The sequence below is a fragment of the Nannobrachium achirus genome (genome assembly GCF_963921795.1).
Source record: "Nannobrachium achirus genome assembly, chromosome: 22".
Classification (NCBI taxonomy): domain Eukaryota; kingdom Metazoa; phylum Chordata; class Actinopteri; order Myctophiformes; family Myctophidae; genus Nannobrachium; species Nannobrachium achirus.
In genome coordinates this window covers 24,339,726-24,362,057 of record NC_137829.1, presented here as the reverse complement: position 1 = coordinate 24,362,057, position 22,332 = coordinate 24,339,726, and the positions used below count along the sequence as shown (strand labels likewise).

Here is a 22,332-nt window from a genome sequence, read left to right as displayed (position 1 = left end):
CAGCATAGCCTACAGACATAGAACAAAACCCTTTATGTCCACAGGGTACAGAGCACTACATGACCACAATACAATGTAATTTATATCATCTGCAATAGCGGAAATGACTCATGTATATGAGTCTAACATTTCTTTTACACAACCCATGATTGGAACATGAAAAAACTGTACCATCCAGAAAAGTGCTTGCTAACAGAGGCCTATGTTAGCTTATTTTCAATAGGCAATTACTGCTGATTAGTATCTAGTAATCCATCAAAATAAAAAACAATGGACCAACACTGACGTAACACTGTAAATACTGTATGCTATACAGATAGTATTTGGAAAAGTTAACAACTCAAGTACATGTAAAGTTAAACTAGACACAGATTAAAGCTGCAATGTGGAACTTTGTTTAGTGAATACAAAAATATTTTACCAATCTTTATAGTAGAATATGTTAAGACAATATATCTAGCACGTCTTCAGTGTTTGGAGGTGGTCTCCCTGCTCTTCTACTGAGAAAGGTAGACCTTGTGGTCAGGTAAGAACACTAGTGGTTGACAAGTAATATCTGTCCGGCCCAAGCAGACATTCCATCTTAGCTCAGTGGGTTAGGGTTAGAGAAATTGTGTCTCCTGCGAGGGAGACTTGGATCTTATGGATTGCAGCATTCAAATCCATGGTGGATAAGATCTTCTGCACAGAACCAATTTTAAAACATGGTTATTAGAAAAAAAAAAAAAAAGAAAACATGAGAAATGAATAAAACCTGCACGCTCACAAACACAAACACACTGGTGTGCACAGATTTGCATTGTGTCTCCTTTGCCTAAGCATGTTATTTAAAGGTTTTATAAACCATGTTTGTCAAAGCATTAGTCTCGGACTCTCGGTTCAAACTCTAGACTTTCTGAGTGAATTCCCTCATCACAGACATCCAAGAAAATATACTAAATACAGATACTACTTAGGCTACAATAATCGCACATACTGTACATATTCATATCCATATCACATTGATGCACTCAAAAGAACTTTCAGTGATTTGTTGGTCATAATCAAATTGTGCAACTGGCAGTATTGATTTAAACTTTTGAATCAATAACATGCTTCCAGTGTGAATAACTATAATCAAGTTTACAAAACGCATGTGCATTCATGAATTCCTAAATAATCTGCTGTTGTATTGGTCAGTCAATAAGGTGCTTACAAGGATTTTGTTCTACAATGTTCCTAGTAGGAAAGTGTGCTCATTGCTGTGTATATCTACATTATGAAAAAATAATAACTTCTTAATTTCTTCTTCTTTTTTTAGATTAATTGGGAACTTTCACTTAGAAAAAAGCTGTATTTTTTCCACACAACCTCCTTCCCACAAACATAGTCTGAAATGTGATCAATAAATTCACTACATTTAGATAGAGTAGTGTCTTATCTAGTATCCTTCATGACACTGAGTTAGCAGCATGTTGCGTACAGCACTATATACGAGACAATATGGCACACACAAATAAATCTCCTCAATGTGCAACTTCAAGCTCTGGGCACTTACATGTCTGAGGTAGCAAAATTATTTATATATACTTTGTACATATTCTTCTTCTTCAAATGGCGCTTCCTGCCCAAAGCCATAGCTGTACAGCCGTACTTACATGGGCGGTTCGGTCCAATTATATTTGGCAAGGCTGCCCTAAATACATTCTCCAACCTTTTGGCACTACCAACACACCCATTATGGTTGCTGAGCATGTACAGTTTGGTTTTGTCCAGAGGGGGGCGACCTCAGACAGTCAGACAAGCTGGCTGGCTTCTTTAGGCCAGTGGTTCTCGACCATTTCAGGCTGTGACCCCCCAACATAATCATATTTGAACTGGGGAGTGGGGACCCCCCACTCTGACAAGCACTTGGAATGTAGGAGTTGAGGCATTCAATTTTGTTTGACTTGGTTCCACAGATAAATATTGTGAAAATAGTAGATAGCTGATCTACAAACCCATGGATTGTGAGCTTGTAGATCGTCTATTTTCAAATATCTTGCCTCTTTCTTTATTATTTGGCAATTTGGTAAATGTTTGACCAGTTTTTATAGTATTATTTTAGTAATATTTTCTTTTTAGGTATTAAAAAAGTCTCAAGGTCCTTAAATTGTCACTTCACTTTCATCTGGGCACCCCCAAAAACCATGTGTCCCGACTCCCGACCCACAGGTTGAGAACCACTGCTTTAGGCAGTCATAGGGGATGCTTATCTTTGGCACTTGCGCCAGCACCAGTGCCAGTCTGTGGGAGAGTGAGTCGAGCTAATCTTTGATGTCCTTGATGACGGTCACCTGAGAGATGGTTTTCTTGACCCGCAATGCAGTGAGACGAGCTGCAGCGTTGGCATACCAGCACTCTCTCATCAGCTTTCCCATCACGCGCAGAGCCTGGCAAAGGAAACATGAAGTATGGGTTATTTAACTAAACCCAAACACTAGGGTCACTCAATTTTGAAAGGGACAAGTAGGCCTATAATAGACTGCATGTGGTTCTCGTTTTCATGTCAAGGACCTCTAAAGTCGTGGACCCCCATTTGAAGAGATACTACCTGGCACAATAGATATGCAGGGGTACGGATTTCTACAACTGTCTGTATGTAGGTGGAGGGAGTGAAACCTATGATATGATAAACTATTAATAAATATCCGAAGAGGTGGAGAGATGGGAACACTATAGCAAGCATTACTATTAAAATAATTATACAAACAACAACAAAAACCTTTTGTTTTAACCAAAACATATCACATAGGCCTACAGCACTTTTAATATGGCTTCAAGTGATAATTATACAACAAATGAATGAATGAATGAATGAATGAATGAATGAATGAATGAATGGATGAATGAATGAATGAATGAATGAATGAATGAATGAATGAATGGCTTCTACCCTCTCACCTCACAGCTCTGCCACTGGTTAGGAATGTTGGGTCTCAGTTTCTGGTCACAAACCACCTTTCTCATATCCTCAATGGATGGATCTGAAGGCACCAGGTCATAATAAGGCAGTTGGAAATCCTCGTGGAGCCCTGCAAAAAGCAGGACTTAGCATCCCTGCTCATACAAGTACTGTTCTTCTGTTCTCTTGCTCTATGACGCAAAACTGCAACCATCTTTAACTAACAACCTCAAATCAATATTGTGCATTCTGCACGGGTCAATCTGACATATGTTTAATAATAACTGTATGACATTATTTCAATTTGAGACTTAAAATAATGAATGAATAGTGCCAATGTGTGGGCTTACCCCTGACGGAACATCTCCGGGCCAGTTCCCAGAATACCAGGCCCAAGGCGTATATGTCAGCCCTCTTGAATGTTTCAAAGCTTCTCATGTTGATTGTCTCGTCCAGTATTTCTGGGGCCATGTACCTGCAGAGGACAGAGTAATTCATTTAATTTAAGGTCTTGCTGAACTGCATTGGGTCATCCTACAAATCAGAAATTATATTACAAAATATAAACATTGGGATGCCATTAAAAGAGAACCTAATAATTTAGAGGCCCATTTCATCGAACTGTCTGAACATCCCACGTCAACAAAAAAAAGTGTCTCACATAAGGTTAGACTCGGATAACACTCTTCATATCCAGAAACAATGGGAAATGGAGCTGAATACTGTTGTAGGGGATGATGTCTGGGGAAATATATGTTCTAAATGTCATAGAGGGTTACAGAGCCAATTATGGAAAGAATTTGATTGGAAGAATAAAATCAGGTTCTTTAGAACCCCCTGACAGCCTGTCCATTTAAAGACAATTCCCAAAGCGATTTGAGAGCCTTAAACACCCTTTCTTAGCATAGCTGAGCACTATAACTATAAGTAAAACTATAAAAGTATAGTTTAAAAAATCGATCTAAGTCAAGTGGATGAGAGGCGGGGACCCCCAGGGGTCCTTGAGGGAGTTCCAGGGGTCCCCAGCTAAATGATATGTAGTGATGCGTGGAAGCGGGGACAGAACCCGGAGCTCCCAAAAAGTAAAAACTGCAACCTGACGGTCACAATGACTTCATGTGGGCAAAGTTTCAGACCGCTCCATCTGCCTTTAATGTACATGACAAAAATAAAGGGGTATATTCACTTGCGACCCATAAAAATTGGTCCACAACCCACATTATGGTCCCCGAAACATTGTTTGGGGAAGCAGTGTATAAGAGGAGCACAGTACAACATCTAATTAAGGTGCACAGGTGTCTTACCTTGGGCTATTTCCCACCCCCTTCTCAAACCATAAATGTCATCTTTTTTGGCCACCTGTACATAAGCTGGCCTTGACAACTGGAGCAGTCTCATCACTATGTTAACAAACACAGCATATGCTGTGCTAAGAATAGCTGGGAACGATGGGGCACGTGAAAACAGACACCTGTATTCTGCTTTCTGAGTTCCATAAACAAAGGCGGCTAGGTCACTGTGGGCGCCTGTTGCTAACAAACACTCTCTTGAAAATGTTCTTCTAATCTGTAAGCATTAAGTGTTGTTTTGATGAGGTAAAATTCACAATGATTCAGTCAGTAGTATGCGGTGCATTATTATGCAATCTATAATCTAGCTCTAGCATATACAGTGTTTGTGTATATATATTCATACGTATACATATGTACACACACACACACACACACACACACACACACACACACACACACACACACACACACACACACACACACACACACACACACACACACGCACACAGTATATTTATATACAGTAGTAAGGAGCAACGAGTGGGGAGGGTTTGTTTTGTTTTGTTAGCGGTGCTAGAACCTAGATGGCCTAAAGAAAAAGAAAGTGTGGGGCTTTCCTTCATGGACAGTCTCTGTCATCTCTCTCTCGCTGTGTGATTTGAGCCTCTGCCACTAGCCTTTTCTGTCAATAACTGTCTTGTGTTTTTCCCCTAACCGCACAGAACCATGCAGGTACGCACAGGTTCTCTTTACATCTCTTTAGATCTATCAACAATCAGATAACAGAGCGACAACTAGTGTAGAGTGGGTGGAATTATGGGATGTATGGAATGGGGCATTCTGTGCATTCACTAATTGCATAAAAAATAAATGATGCATTAATTCCATAAAATGTATTGTGTGTGTGTGTGTGTGTGTGTGTATACTCACTGTCATGTATAATATATAGCTATAGCCAGTTAATGTGTAAACAAAAATGTATAACCTATTTATTATTACATAACAACAACCTGAAATATTTGCCTTTTCGATTGACTGATTGATAGGACAAAGTACAGTACAGAGAAACATTCACCTCTTAGTTCCAACTCTGTGGTTGGTTGGTATATCTATGGTGTTGGTGTTGGAGTCGTGTTTCACAGCGAGCCCTAAGTCTGCGATGACAGCAGAGCCATTCCTCTTCACCAGCACGTTCTTGGACTTGATGTCCCTGTGGGCAATTGCAGGCTTCCCTGAAACACAGCAGAGCACAACTCACAATATAGATCCAAACAATATGCCCTATATTAACGCAGTTGTCTTTGTAAAAGGTGAAAAAATATGAATACAATACACTAAATATGCAGTATGTGGCTGCATGAAACCTTTGCTTAGCTAATGAGGTCTGGAAACAAATACTCACATGGTTTAGCTCTGATGAAAACATGATACAATAATTGCGACTAAAGGTCGCAATTATCGGCACATGCTTACTCGGCACATGCTTACTCTGTCTGGTATTAGATAAAGGCTGACATATACATTAATACTGAACATAAACATTCAACTGTAGGTATGTATAACTTCAGTATAAGTAGGGAGCTCAAGTGACAACAAAGCCAAGTGTGATGAGTTTATGTTTGTGTATAATGTATTCATTTACATTTGCAGCTGGCACAAATCCCTTGAATCCTCCAACATTGGTGAATGATCTACCGTATGAAGATATGTAGGGCACACACACAGGATGGAATGACGAGTCCTTACCCTGAGTGCCAATGATCTCCATGTGTAGGTGGGCCAGACCACTGGCTATGGACACAGCAAAGACGATCATGCCCTCCACAGAGACAGTGAACCTGTTCAGGTAATCAAATAGAGAACCATGTTCATGGTACTCTGATACCAGCCACAGTTGAGTCCATGAGCCATTATCTGCAACAAACAGCAGAGGACGTGTTTACACGTTAGCACAACGATCAAATAAATGCCACATCTGAAGAAACAACTATATTTATACATAAGCAATTTGGATTAGCGGATCTCCTTTCATCGAGACATTGTAAATTACTGTTTATGCTACTCATTCAGTGGGTCTCAGCACTAACACACCTTTGTTGTCAGCAGCAATGAATCCCAAAATGTTTTCATGTCTGAGCATGATGGTCTGATAGATCTCAGCCTCTCGAAACCAGGACCTCTCGTCTCTGGAAGAGAAGATCTTCACAGCCACGTCCTCTCCTCGCCACCTCCCTCGCCACACCTCACCAAATCGACCTTTACCGATGCTCTCCTGCAAGACGATGGTCCGAGCTATGGTGCGCTGGACAAGCAGAGGCAACCCTACAGCAGGCAAAACAAAACATCAGCAGAACTTTGAGTGATTCTCCAGCAGTCATTGAGCTACTGCAAGTAAGGGTACATTTTCACCGAAAAAAAAAAATGTAAAAAAGAAATGAAAAAGGTTATGGAAAAATCATGACCCCCTCACACATTAGAATGATATTCATGATTAAAAGAAATTGAAATACAGAAATAACGTTATCAAAAACATTATGACTATGATTTATATTTTAACATATACACACACAGTATACACATACTCATTGAATTTGTTAAGCTTATATCATGGCACAACACAACAAAATAGATCCCTATGAGAAGAGTATGTGAATATGGTGATGCAATGCTTCTCTTACCAGAGCCAGAACCCGAGGTACTCATGTCATAGATCAAGTCTTTGAGGCATTTGTCAGGTGACATCAGCATTTGGTCATCCAGGGGTTCCTCCGCATCCTGTTTGTGGGCTCTGTTGTACGCACAGCTCTGACCCAGTACAGCGAAAACTCCCACAATGCCCACAAATAGCAGGCAAGAGGGCACCAGGATGACCGAAGCTAGCTCCAGCTTGCCCCAGCCTGGTTCTTCCAAAGGCCTCTCTGTTTACAACATAGAAAAGCTATTAGGATAATATTGCATCTAGTAAACACATACAAAGTATAGGCCTCTACACAACAGAGTCATTCAATTATGCAGTCATAACATTATTGAGGATTATTAGTAACTACATACTGTACTGTAATATATTGTTACTGCAGTACCCTCTAGTGGTCATTGTCATTTATGTCAGTGTCATTGTTTTTTTTTTCTTTGTTTTTTTTTACACTGAATGTTGTACTGTCTATGGTCATACTAAAAGAAAAACATTTGCATCTGACCATGAATGGAACATGGTGCATTTAAATAGCAACTTCATCCAATGTGCATTACATTCACCCACTGACGGCAGAGGAAACCACACAAGGCACGAATCTGCTCAGTAGGTTGGTGCCTGAGCAGGTTGGGGATCAGTGTGATAGTCAAACACAATTCAATTTACATTTTATTATGGTGCCAAATCAACAAGTTGTCTCGAGACACTTGAGACATATAGATCAAAGACCCGACATTGTACCACTGTGACACTCTACATTACTAACCCAGAGGATCGAACCAGGAACCCTCAGTTTCCCAAGCGGCAGCTCTACCTCCTGAGAGCTTAGCACCACTCAAAAAGAACTAGAAAAGGTGCAATTCTGGGAAATTGCAAGTGTGGTTGCACTGACGCGAGTCGCATTTATATTATATATTGTGATGTCATGTGAAGCATGACAACAGTGTGTGAAGCAGGACTTCACTTTTCTGTTGTGCAATGGTTAACAAAAAGCAGGTTCACTTTGCTGGCAAAACATTCTCAGACCTAGAACAATAGTGTGTTGCCTATAGCAACCACACTAATAATAAAAAAAAATTAAAACAAAAACAAGCACAAATCCAACAACCTAGTCCCCAAAAAGTGAAAAGAATACATATGGATTTTAGGACATCAAAGGGGGATTGAGCCCCTGCCTTTTATCCCTCTGTAAAAAGTCCCCTCTCTATGGTGAAAGAAACAGTAATTCAAGAGAATTCAGTATCGTCTTGATTATGCTTAGTTTAGTGTGGTATCAAGTACCGAAAATAGCTGACCTCCAAGCTCACAACTCTAACAATGCGTCGCACTGCAACAGTTGTGAGCTTTGAGGTCTGCTATTTACGATATTTCCACCAAAAGGCCCTTTTAGAAATGTCAGCCCCTGCCTCTCTAACATTCTCTGCACGTCCCTGTTGTTACATATAAGTAAACTAGCCCTTACCCGTTCAAAGATATGAGCTCCAAAATGATGTGCAGTGTGTGGGTTATGGGATGTGCACTGTGCACACAGTATATGAGGGATGGCTACAGAGATACTGTGTACCGATCTGCATGATTTTTGGACAACATCTGTAACAGGGCCAGAAATCACCCCCCCCCCCCCCGCCCGCCCGCCCGCCCGCCCGCCTGCACACACACACACACTCCCCCCCCCCCCCCCCCCCGCGTGTGTGTGTGTGTGGGGGTTTGTGTGTGATTGTGCATGGCCTGAACAACAGCGCCCCTCCCTTAACATGTGTGGTCACAAAAGGTACTGTAGGCTAAATAGATAGATACACCATAAAAATGCTAATATACAGCATACGATTTGTGAAAGTGACAAACGGGCTTCACAGTTATGTCAGGTGTGTTCATATGCTGATGGTGATGCGATTTCAGATCAATTGCTCCAGCCACCGAGGAGAAACGCTGGGACAGACAGACAGACACTCACTCACTCACTCACTCAGACATTCGCAAAATTATAGTATAGATAGTAGTAAGTATCCTTGGAAACCAACAAATCTTGACCCATAGGGCAGGACAGCCTATCTCCTGTTTCTGCAGTGGAACTTGGCTTGATGTACAAGCACATTCCTCAGCCTGCATGATGTACAAGTACACCCACTGGACATGATGCAAGTATTAGCAGGGAGTGGGACCCCCAATCTAACCCTTGATGCTTAGTGCCAAGCAGGGAGGCATTGGGTTCCATATACTGTGTATAGTCTTTGGTAATTGAACCCCGACCTCCCAATCTCTGGGCAAACACTGCCAGTAAGCTATTACATATATGTACCAGTCAATAAATGTGCAAACTCTCTGTGAGTGTGTGTCTGAGTTATCAGCCGTTTTCATGAAATAGATTGGAAAGTACTGCACTAGTATGTTGAAAACCACAGTGAATGTCATAATGCTGACAGGCAAAGTGACAGGGCCCACGTACACTGTGAAGCTCAGTAATAACATGTGTGGTTTGGAAAAACAGCAAGCTCTGACATATCTGCCTCTGTCCTTGATTCTCTCTGTGGGAGGACAGAGAAGACATAGACACAAACAACACTAGAAGCGACCACTGGAGGGGGACTACACGGTTCATTGTGTTGGCATGGCATCTCCAGGCAATGAACACAGTAAAATTCTCAATGTTAATACAAATTTTACTGTGAATGTACTGGCAACATCTCAGAAGTATAACCAAATTAACCTAAGTTTGACTAGTGTTAGCCTAATGTTTGTACAGTTCAAGTTTCCCAATATTTTCTCCCAAACATTAAGCTTCTTTGTCAAAAGGGACTTGCGACATCTACAGATGTTCTGCACGCACGCACGCACGCGCACACACACACACACACACACACACACACACACACACACACACACACACACACACACACACACACACACACACACACACACACACACACACATACAAAGTGTTAGTTTTTTTACTTGTGTTGAATGATGTGAAAAGTCAAGTATTTCTTAAGACATCATTTAGCCTTTTACCTAAAGACACACTCCATCTTATATCCAACTGGAGCAAAGTATACATGATGCAAAGCCAGACTGAAGCCAACAAAGGGCAAGCTCCGAAAGTGTCATTTGGCATGCCGCGGCGGAACGGCACATGCCAAATGCTATAATAATAATAATAATAAGCTATATTATAGTCCAGGGGTGGGCAACCTTAGGCACAGTTGGCAACATTGGCACAGTGGAGGGTGCTCACTGGAAAACTGGCATAAGTGTGAGAGAGAGGTTTTTTCGTTTTAAATTAAATCAAAGTTTAATGAATCAGTTAAATGAAGTCCTCTCACATCTATATACAAATTAAATCCTGCACATAATTCTATATTCACTCAAACTCCTAAATCATTACATCCTGAAAGAAAATCTTTCTAAAGAAGAAGACGAGGAAGGAAAAAGCAAGGTCTTATCAGCTCAGAGACGGGGGCGTAGGCAGCGATCAGACAGCTAGAAGAAAATAAAACATGGCACTTCATTTCAAAAAGTGTTTTGATACCTTAAAAAAAATAAAAAATAAACTACACTATAAAAACTGGTTAAACATTGGCCAAATTGTCACATTATATAAGAAAGAGGAAAACAATTGTGAAAAAAAGACGATCTACAAGCTATTGAGCTTGTAGATTTGCTATTTTTTCCTAATATTAATCCTTATCAGAGTCGGGGGTCCCCAGTTCAATATGATTATTTTGGGGGGTCACAGCTTGAAAAGGTTTGAGGACCACTGTTCTAGAGGATAATGCCAATGAAAGCTGCAGGTATTATTAGGCAGCCTCTTTGCAATAACAAAGCCTGCTGTGATGTTTTTGGATGGCAATCGCATTGGAAACGCTGGCAATTTGGCAAGCCTTGAAAACCTGTGCTTCTGCCCATGGAATCAATGTGGTTACCAGGGAAACAATCATCATGTGCTGAGAAACAGGCACTGAAGACGAAAAGCTGGATGATGCATCCTCCAGAGATGGCAAGTAAAGTATCATCCACTACAACAGAACAGACCAAGTACACAGCAAAAAAAACAAAAAAACAAAACAAAACACATGCCCATGCCCATACACACACACACGCACGCGCGTTAACGTTTTGACAGGTTTCAGGTCTGAGGAAGAGCCGTCAGGCTCCAAACGTTACCAAAGTAAAACTGGGAGCAGAAGATTTGGTGAGTGGACTATTTTTCTTACTTATTGCATACTATTATTAGTCAGCCTACATGGCCTTGGATGTGCATGCCTTCCATGGCTGTTTTTCAGCCTCTTTTTCCACATACTGTAGTGCCATATTTAACATGTTCAACAAATCTGAAGTTCACTGGACTAAAGGGGAACCCACACTGGACGCGGAGGCGGCGCGGAGGCGGCGCGTCAAAACATACGGCCCCGTTATTTTCAATGAACTAACCCACACCGGCGGCGTCAGACGCGCGCAGTCGCGGCTCTGCCGCGTCGCCTGCCGCGCCGATACACCACTGTTCTATTTTTCCAGCGTTGCCGCGCGTTGAACATGTTCTCCCATGGTTCTCCCCACCGGGGAAATGGATGTACTGTTTGGCAGCGCGCCGCATCCAGTTGGGGTTACCGTGCGGCACTTCATGTGCGTCGATACCGCGACGCGACGCTGCGCAGCCGTTCGCGTCCAGTATGTGCTCCCCTTTAATTTAAACGTGATAAAAGATTATTTATGTGGACACATGCTGTTTATTTTCATTCACATGGAAACCCCATGGTTTAAAAGGAAGCTCGATTAACTCTCAGAACCTATATTACTATTGAAATTCAATGTCAATGCAGACAAGCACTGAAGTTATAAATTAATATTCTACAGATTTAAAATACAAGTTGCACTCATGTTTCTGATACTATTCAAAAATGTCTGAGAGTCCTATGAACAACTTGGAGCAAATAATATTTATGGTTTGATGCACTGGCTACCAATACTTTCCTCATACAGTATAACACTATGTAAGCCAGGATCGGTTTGCATTCCAATGAACTGAATATGGAAAACAACAATTATAACCTGAAACATACATATAGTAACATACACTATATGGAGTACATACTGTATATCCATAAATGTAACCACAAAGGTATTTGAAAGAGAAGAGTGGTAAAAACATCACATGACCGTCATCCAAGATCAAGTCATTATTATTCCCATAGAATCGATGAAGCTCCTATAAGCATGGCGACTTCCACCTATCAGGGAATGTTTACATGTAGAGTAGGTTCACCCCAGCTACACGTTGCGGGAGGTATTTATAAATCAGAGGGGAAGATCAGTGACTGCCTGGCGGCCCGTAACCTCTACCAGCAGTATTATGTCACAGGATCTGGCAGGATCAGCAGACACCTCGTCTGCCTTTGCGCGCCAGAAATGGCAGCGATCTACTGTCTCACAACGTGTGACTATGCAAGGCCCGACGTGCCGTGAACTTGTATTATCTGCTATTTTTGGTGTGCGACACCGTCATACGAGGCTTATGCCATACTCTACAGGCGGGTAAACCCAAAGCAGGTTGGCCACTCGTTTCTCCTGCTTGTTTCTCCCAAATAAAACCGACTGCTGAAAATAAGCAATGCTCTGTCTTTCCTTCAGCTACTACTTCCCCTTTTACTTTCTCACTGTCCCTTTCAAACGACCACAGACCAATAAAACCCAATGAAATCCTGAACCAAACTCCCACCTTTGTGTTTAAAAGCCAAAGGAACAAGACAAATAATTAGAATTGACTACATTACAAGGATAGCAACTGATGTCTTTCTTACTTTTGTTGTCGTTGTTGTCCAAGCTACTTGGCTGAATGTGTAGAGTCTCGTTGTTACAGAAGTCTGTTTTGCAGCAGTTCCTTTTAACAACGTTAGGCATACGGGAGCTGAAGCAGTAGACATTTTCAGCCTTCATTTCTGCGGGTGACATGCAGGACCTGTCTGTCTTTTCCATCCCGTCAACCAGCATCACCGAGCTCCAGCATGCCCCGTCAGCCCCTGTCTCACATGTATGGTTGGTAGTGGTGCACAGCTGGCAAACACACCGCAGCGCTGAAACACACCACACAATATTACCAAAGTTATTACACAAGTTAACCCATACAGCGTTCCCTGTGGCAAGGTGTCTCCCTCTTGGAGATCCACACTGCAGCGTCAAGATTTTGAATTCCGTATGTATCATTGAAATTTCCTTTGACACGCAAAGTATTAAAGGACAACTCCAGACTAAATAACATCTAGGCTCATTTTTCTACTTAGGTCTATATTGATCCAAATTACTGTCCATGGGATCTATTAGGCAGAAATGCACTTGTTGTCCATTTTCCCCAGACTATAAGCCAATCGATTTTATAGTATTTGTTGCAGTCAAAAGTGATATTTCTTTTCATGAATGTGTTACTAGTTGTCATTACAAACACATCCATGGCTTGGTTGTCCTACACAAGCCACCACAATCTCATAAATCATGTTTTGGGGTGAGCATTAGGCACAACTGCCAATCAAAGTGACTGAACTGGCCAATCCCAGCGCATCTTTTCCGGGACTTGGCGAAACGCATAAAAGCATTACATCTGTTTTAGGCCAGTCAATCTACCGGTAAGCAAAAAAAGGGCCTGACCCAAAAGAAATTGCAATAGTAATGGTTCAAGGTTTTTTATGATCCTTAGGGTCATCCAACAAACATGTTAAAAGTTTTCAATTTTATTCTTAGTGGATCAAGGTGAATTCAGGGGGTTCAAGTTTGGGTCCCTTCACTTACTATACAGGAAAAAAAGACCCCCAAAAAAATCTTCTTTAAGTAGCATGTGAGGGGTCTAACTAGGGTTTTTTCATGATTCTGAATCCATTCCAAGCATTTGTTTTGCACGAAAAACATCCCTCTGGCTAAAAACTGACCCCCAAAACGATGGTTTAGTGATGAGTCATCACTTTTCTGGGGTCAGCTCAGTTTTGTTGTGTCCCTTTTTAGCCCGAGGAATGTTTTTTGTGCAAAACAAATGCTTGCAATGGATTCAGGATCATGAAAAACCCCTAGTTAGATTTCTTTGGGGGTCTTTTTTTCCTGTTTAGTAAGTGAAGGGACCCAAACTTGAACCCCCTTAATTCACCTTGATCCACTAAGAATAAAATGGAAAACTTTTAGCATGTTTTTTGGATGACTCTAAGGATCATAAAAAACCTTGAACCATTACTATTGCAATTTCTTTTGGGTCAAACCCTCAGATTGACTGGCCTATTCAGCCTTCACATTCCCTTCCCAAAAGGAACCAATCAATTTAGGTATTTGACTGAAACTAATAACAAAGTGTCCTCTGGGGGTTTCTATGGCTGAAGGACTTTTGCTTTTAAAGCATAAGTGTCCTGTTATGTAAAGCGAATGCCTGGAATGGTAGGAACCAGAGTAATGCCTCTTAGTTTAACACCCAGATAATCTTGTACTCTTCTTGGAGCCACTGTCCTTCTTTATTTGATAAGGCCATGAGCAATAGGAATGCATTTGGCCCTCACAGGACCTGAAAATTACTTAGGTTTGCATCTTGGACCATTTACCATATAACATGCCAGGTGGCCAGCACTTCAGTACTAAGCACATTTTAACTGAAAAAAAGTCAACACTTGTGTCAGTATGTTCCAATGAACATGAGTGATACAAACGATTGGTGGATATTTTGGAACCGTCCTATACAACTGACAATATTGTACATCTTCTAGACAAATAAAATGGTTGCCCAAGTAAAATCACTTAAAATCACTTGAAACGTCATGCCTGAGAGACACTTACGTTTTGGGGTCTTACACAAACCTCTCAGCTTCTGCTTGATGTTTGTGATAGGAGGATGAATAGGGCTCACCCACTCCCAATTGATTTTGTGTATTTTACAACAGCCCTCATGGGGAAAAGGACATATTGCTAAATGTTTTACAGCACATTAAAACAAGTATTGGGTCACACTCAGAGTGACAAGAGTGAGTTAGTTTATTTTATTTCTACATGTCTTTATATACCCAGAGACTGTCTTGTAAAGACATGGATAAATAAAATAAACAAACTCACTCTTGTCAGTGCGATCCATCACTTGTTTAAATGTCATTGTTCTAAGAGGATAACACATCAGAGGAGTCAGAGCAGGGTGTTACTGTAACAAAGGTTTACCCATTTTCTTAAAGATTTGTTTTGGGGCTTTTATGCCTTTATTGATAGGACATTAGACTGAAAGGAAATGGGGAGAGAGATGGGATGTGACACACATGCAGGTCGTTGGGATCAGGATTCGAACCCGCGACATGCTGTCAAGCATCAGAGCCTATGCGGTATGCAACTGGACCGCTAGGTCAGTGGGCACCCCAAGTTGTTTACCCATTTTCTACATGCCATTGGGAGTTGGCTTCAATCACTTCATCACCACCAATTTGAAGCTATTGTGTGTGTTCTCTAAACCAGTGGTTCTCAACCTGTGGGTTGGGACCCCCAGGGGGGTCCCCAAATTATATTCGGGGGTCCCCAGATGATTAATGTGCAACATTGTTTTCTCACTCAACAGTAAACAAACCAACATGTATGTATACAGGGTATATGCACATTTCTAAAGTGACAATTTAAGGACGTTTTAATGCCTCTAAAATGACAAATTAAACATTGACCAAATTGTCAGGCAAAAATTTTGAAAATAGACGATCTACATGCTCACAACGCCTAGATCATTGTGAGCATGTAGATCTATTTTCACAATAGAACTGTTATTCAAAATGTAATGCCTCAACCAGGGGAGGAATTTCAGGGAGGCCATGAAGGCCATGGCCGCCATTGCCCCTCAGTTTGGCCTTGTGCCCCTCAATACAATGGCATGACCTGAGGCCACAGTGGCCTTAATGCCCCAGGTGACTGTACCACTTACACTGTCTCTTTCCTGTCCCTTTCTTGTCATGTAGACAACAGTGTCTTTCGTTGAGATTCTCAGCTCTATCTTTATCCATGCCTTACCCCTTATCGCTATAAACTTCTTTGCCTTTTTTCTTTTTACTATTTTGAAAAACATTTTAAAATACTTCAAATAGCCAATTTACATAGGCACGTTGTGAGCTTGGAACCAGGTAGGATGACGTCAAACTTCGCAGCTCTATTAACTTAACACTGACATTAAGCAAAGGAATACTGACCGGTGGATGATGTCAATGTGACAATTCTTCTCACTGTCTCTAATTATCTTGTGTGCTTTGTAAAGTTCAAAGCCATCATTTGCTAAAAGTAGAAAGTGAAGAAGGTAGGGAAGTAGACAAAAGTTCAGAAATGGCCATAGAAATAATAACAATAATTACACTTGACTTTTAAAGCAATTTTGGAAAATGGGTTATGAATTGCTCCATCTACGCCTTCTCCCTCTCAGCTTTCGTACTTACTATCTTTTTTTTTGTTCCACTTCAGTCTACATTTCAAAATCATCCTTCACCCTTAAATTCAATGAATTCTTTCAATGGACTAAACTTTGTTTTATTTGATGGCCTTCCTGCCCTCGCATTTGGCCTTTGTGCCCTAAAAGCATTGACAATACCAAAGGCCAAATGGCCGTGCCCCTAAAACGATGAAATTCTAGGCCTGGCCTCAACTCTAACAACTCCCAGTTCAAATATGATTATTTTGGGGGTCGTGGCCTGAAAACAAACTTAAGTAATGCAGTGATGTTACTAGGTTTTCAATGTAATGGGTCCCGGGACCCACAGGTGGTCATTCAAATGGGTCCCAGAAAAGTTTTATGAGTCCTCAATACAATGTTTTCGAGCGCTGTGAGCTTGTAGATCGGCTATTTTCAAAATGTTTGCCTATTTCTTATATTTATTTTACAATTTGGCTAATGTTTGAACTTAGAACTAGGATTTCTAAATACACTAGGCTACAGACACCCATTTAATTATATTTATATCACTGGGACCCCAATTTATATTAAATGTTAAAATACTAGAGTACAAATGGAACAGGTCCATTTGGTTCCATTTGTTCACCGAGTTACAGACCCATAAAGTTCTATTTGGTTCCTAACTATCATTTATCTGGGGACCCCCTGGAACTCCCTCAAGGACCCAGGACCCCACTTTGAGAACCACTTGTGAAAATAGTTTTTAGCTGTTCCAGGTTTAACTGATAATAAATCTTTACAGTGTTTATCTTACACAATACATTAAAAACGAATTAAACTATCTTAACTAATATAGCAACTTAAGTAGAAGAAGTAAATTATTTTAACATGGACTCGCATGGAGGCGCATCCCCGGGACCCCAGGACCATGACATGAATGAGTCCCTGGGCGACTTGAATGAGTTTTTGATGCGGGATGCGCACGTAATGTCATCACTGGTAATGTACAGAAGAAAAGCAACAACACGCCTGAATATGCAAAGAGACACTATTACTCACTTCATATGTTTGACTCATAATGAAGTGTGACCACTTGTGAATGACTGACTAGTCTCTCGAGGACAGACTTCTATGCTCTGCAGAAGTTCAAGTGAAAAGGACCGACCTTTTCTTTGACGATGGCGGAGCAATGTGGGGTTCAGAGTCTTGCCCAAGGACCCTTCGACATTAACTCAGGGGGAGCCCGGATTCGAACTGGGAACCCTTCGGGAACCCTTCGTGCTCTAATAACAGTTTTCTCTACCCCTGAACTATGCCGCCCCAGTGTTTACCATCACATCTACTAAGCACAAAAATGCATTTGAATCATTTGTCATCAGCAAAGATAATAAGTGCCAATGATTCAATGTAAAGTATAGAAGAGGCATAGCCTACCAGACAGTGAAGGGAAATCAATTTCTAAAAAGGAACTTCTACAGATCTACAGATGAATGTGAATGAAATGAATGAAAATGCCTCCTGCCACCAATGTGCAATGCAGTTACAGATTAATATACAGCTGAAAAAGACAGTTTACTGAATTACTCCCTTTGTTCTATGTAGACCTTTTGACCATCTATGACAATGATCACACCTATCTCCTTGTCCCAAAGGAAAGATAAATATTATTGTAACACCTTTGTACAATCTCTGAGTAACAAATTGATAAATGAACAAAGAGGATTTTACTGTGCATGCACAATTTGGCAACTCATGTCATGGTTCTGGACTAGCATAAAACATTAACACTGAACCTGGAGCCTTTAAAAGGTGACCGGAGTAATTCAGTGGCATAATTCTCCAGATTCTAAACATTAGATCAGTTTTCATTGGCATGTGTTCATTAGCCTGCTACATACTTTCCAGTTTTTCCTTTGCTTTGCCAATGTAAACATGTTTTCTCATGTCGAAAGCTCATTCGAATTGAATTGAATAGACTAGTGCTCAGCTATAGGAAAAAAGGGGGAAAAAAGAGAAAAATCTGACTCTGAAGTGTGAACAGAACACAGATCATCATTCAAGGTCTCACTTCTATTGAAGTTTGCTGTGCTGTCAGTCAGTGACCATGTGAGATGTATCAGCTTCAAACGGCAAGAAATAATAATAGCCTAATAATAATGTAGGCCTATTTTATTTGAATTGCACTTTTCATTCGCAGGGAATTTCACAGTGTTATTAGGCTATTCATTTTAAAAAGTAATGACATTTTAAATATTCAGCAGCCTAAATTACAGAAGGATATGCCAAAAAACAAGTATTTCAACAACTATATTCAGCAGAACAGCGTTTTGGGAAATTATAGACTATGCGCTAGAAAACTCGATAAAAGCTTATACTATGACTAATTAATAACATTTACATATATAACGGTATAAGCGACCAACTCTCACCCATGAACTTTTCCAGGAGAAATCGTAGAACAGGCTGCACTATAGCGACATAAGTGGAAGCTGAAGTAATAGGAAAAGGTAACAACACTGTGATAAAGTTGACTCCGCACATAATGAGATGGGCTACATATGTCATATAAATAAACGCCTGCTTCTAATAAAACGAGAACCAAAGCTCAATCACCATCGCCAGAATCTAGTGTCCAAGTCTACCTGCTGTCAGATGTGCGATGGTCAGGAATATCAACGCCGCCTCCATGGTCCTGCTACGAGTCATGACTGGAGCCGGAGACCGTGGAGACGCATCTGTCCGCTTCTCCCGGACGTACTGTCTCTACACTACTGTTCTGGGGAGAAAAACATCTTTTTGGAGGTGCGTCCGTCAACCATGCGTGTCATATAAATAAACGCCTGCTTCTAATAAAACGAGACACATTGCTTCTTCTGCTTTCTAAACAAGTGAGGGAAAACTGAATACGCAATGAGCTTTGCCCCGCCTCTGTCGACTGGAGTTTAAGAGGATTACCGCTCAGACCACCACTGATAAAGACATGTGAACGAGGGCTGGAGAAAGTGAGTTAGAGCGTCCCCTCATCTGCAGTTCTGCGCAGCTTTCCTCGCCTGTTCACTTGGCTACAACAGCACTTCACACAATAATTAAGTGTGCCTGCCATGCAATGCAATGGCAAAACACTTATTGTAATCCGCCATACTTACGTAATTAATACATTTCCTTGCAAATTTCGGCACGTAATAACTGCCGCACGATTTACGCCACCGCCGCAATATATACATCAAAACGTGCGGCTCGGCCGGGAATGGTGTGCTATTACTTTTCTTTCCGATCCGCGTTACTATTGCGACGTAATTCGCAAAAAACTACGCCAAAAAAACCCATTGACTTAGAATGGGGGAAATTTCGGCACGTAATAACTTCTGCACGATTTACGCCACACCCGCAATATAAATGTGCGGCTTGGACGGGAATGGTGTGCTATTACTTTTCTTTCCGATCCGCGTTACCATGGCAACGTAATTCGTAAAAAACTACGCTCAAAAACCCCCATTGACTTTGCATGGGGGACTCTGAAAAAAACCCAGAAACTTTGGCGCCACATAACTCTGCCATACTTTTGCCTAGCAACGTCATTTAACCTTTAAAATGCACACACAACTTTGGTCTTTTTCCGGCCAATAGGGATGAGCTGTAATTGATTAAGCCCCGCCCCCTCTGTAACAGGAAGTGCCCTTCGCCAAACAGGAAGTGCCTCTACATCTCATGAACCGTTTGTCGTACAGATGCGTGGATGGTTTCATATGACTTGATTAAGAGTCCTTAACCTTAATTGGGGCCTATTTCGTCAAACAGGAAGTGCCCCTCACCAAACAGGAAGTGACCCTTTATCTCGTGAACCGTTTGTCGTACAGACGCGTGCGTGGCGTCAAATGACTTGATTAAGAGTCCTTATCCTTAATTGGGGCCTATTTCGTCAAACAGGAAGTGCCCCTCACCAAACAGGAAGTGACCCTATATCTCGTGAATTGTTTGTCGTACAGACGCGTGGGTGGCATCAAATGACTTGATTAAGAGTCCTTAACCTTAATTGGGGCCTATTTCGCCAAACAGGAAGTGCCCCTCACCAAACAGGAAGTGACCCTTTATCTCGTGAACCGTTTGTCGTACAGACGCGTGCGTGGCGTCAAATGACTTGATTAAGAGTCCTTATCCTTAATTGGGGCCTATTTCGTCAAACAGGAAGTGCCCCTCACCAAACAGGAAGTGACCCTATATCTCGTGAATTGTTTGTCGTACAGACGCGTGGGTGGCATCAAATGACTTGATTAACTCATTTAATGCCACCCTTTCACCACTAGAGGGGGCCAAGTGTGCCACAGACAATCCCATAGAGATATGCTGGTATATGCAGAAGCCCTGCAGCCATGACTTGCCTAAACACTTTCCTTTGTGCATGTACAGGAAGAGGATGAAGTTAGCTTGAAGTTAGCTATTGGCTACCAAGCATTTTAAAAGCCTTATTTTCGTCAACTTAGCCATGATTAAACCTTGCACACCTCATGCATGGGAAAAAAACAGAGAAGAATGAGCTCTAAAAAATCCAATGCAATCCTGGATTGCATTGTTGTGGGTTTGTGCAGTTTGTTCACAGCTTTCAAACAAAAAAATCCGATTGGAAATCCGTTCAGGCATTCTTGAGATAATAGCCATTATGTTTTACACTGTTGTGAGCTTGGAGGTCTGCTACCTGAGTTGTATGGGGGTTGTATGGGGGTTAAACATGCAAAATCGCGATTGAAATCATGTTCACTAGTTTTGATGGGGTCCAAAAAAAATTTTTTCCAAAAAAATTTTTCAAAATTTTTTTTTTTTTTTGGAATCACGTGTATACACGTGATTGGCACTGTGGGATGCGATAATATATCACGTGTATACACGTGATTGGCACAGAATGGTTAAGAGTCCTTAACCTTAATTGGGGCCTATTTCGCCAAACAGGAAGTGCCCCTCACCCAACAGGAAGTGACCCTTTATCTCGTGAACCGTTTGTCGTACAGACATGTGGGTGGTGTCATATGAAGAACCATAATGTTAAAGCTTATGCAAAAAATGCTAATGTTAAAAAATGTAACGCTAATGCTAACACCAACCGCTACACAAGGTTGCACAGACTTAGCGAGCTGCAGGCACACTTAAAATTTCTTTGAAATTTTCTTTTCTAGTTAATACATGTCATGCCGTATTGCCATTAGTGATGATCTCCTGTCCGAGTGTATGTTTAATGCCTATGAATGGCTTGCTCATGGTGTTTTAGTTAAGCAAGGCGGCAGCAGTCAAAGCTACTGTATGCCCAGTCTGGGTTCGATTTAGAGGGATCCATGCCTCTGCTTTAGTGCTTTTGATATGCCACCTCAAGTCATTCATATTTAGTAGGGTCTATGTTTTAATCCCTGCTTTTGGTCAGACAATCTAATACAATGTCTGATATTTTTTAATATTTATGTTTGATATTGTATCCAATATATTAAACAAGAAAGTACTTACATAATTCAGGAAATATTCAAACTTTTTCAAAAAGTTGATATAGGCTATTTCAAGAAATGTACATTTTTTAAAATTCAACAAATTTTCACTATTCGTTGTACACTGAAGTAAGTATATAGGGCTTAAATGAAGACAAATTGAATTTAAACCTAGACCATAACACCGTGTTAGCCGGGGAGCCACTGTGCCAAAATGAGAGAAGACCTGTGATGTCATGACATACTCCAAACTTTTGTTTTTCCTATTAATTTGGTCAATAAGGTACACAGAATGAGAGGCCTGCTCTGCCGGAAACACTGCGAAAAAAGTTTCCCATTGACTTCACTATACTGGAAAAAAACACACCAAAAAAACGTAGCATGTGAGGGGTCAAACTAAGGGTTCTTCATGATTCTGAATCCATTGCAAGCATTTGTTTTGCATGAAAAACATTCCTTGGGCTAGATTTCAGCCTCTCAAACCTGTGAAAAGTGATGAGTCATCACTTTTCACCGTTATTTTGGTCCGTTTTCTAGCCCAATGAATGTTTTTCATGCAAAACAAATGCTTGCAATGGATTCAGAAT

General features: G+C 41.1%; 1 protein-coding gene across 1 annotated transcript; it reads right to left on the bottom strand.

Moving 5' to 3' along the window:
* Positions 1–2,285: 2,285 nt before the first annotated feature.
* On the bottom strand, positions 2,286–18,983 carry acvr1c (activin A receptor type 1C; the record flags this gene model as incomplete). The annotated part of the gene is made up of 9 exons (XM_080752625.1): positions 2,286–2,411; positions 2,923–3,053; positions 3,274–3,398; positions 5,291–5,447; positions 5,962–6,129; positions 6,307–6,537; positions 6,894–7,133; positions 12,730–12,975; positions 18,920–18,983. The coding sequence occupies 9 exons, from the start codon at positions 18,981–18,983 to the stop codon at positions 2,286–2,288; spliced, it is 1,488 nt and encodes a 495-aa protein (XP_080608751.1).
* Positions 18,984–22,332: the final 3,349 nt, after the last annotated feature.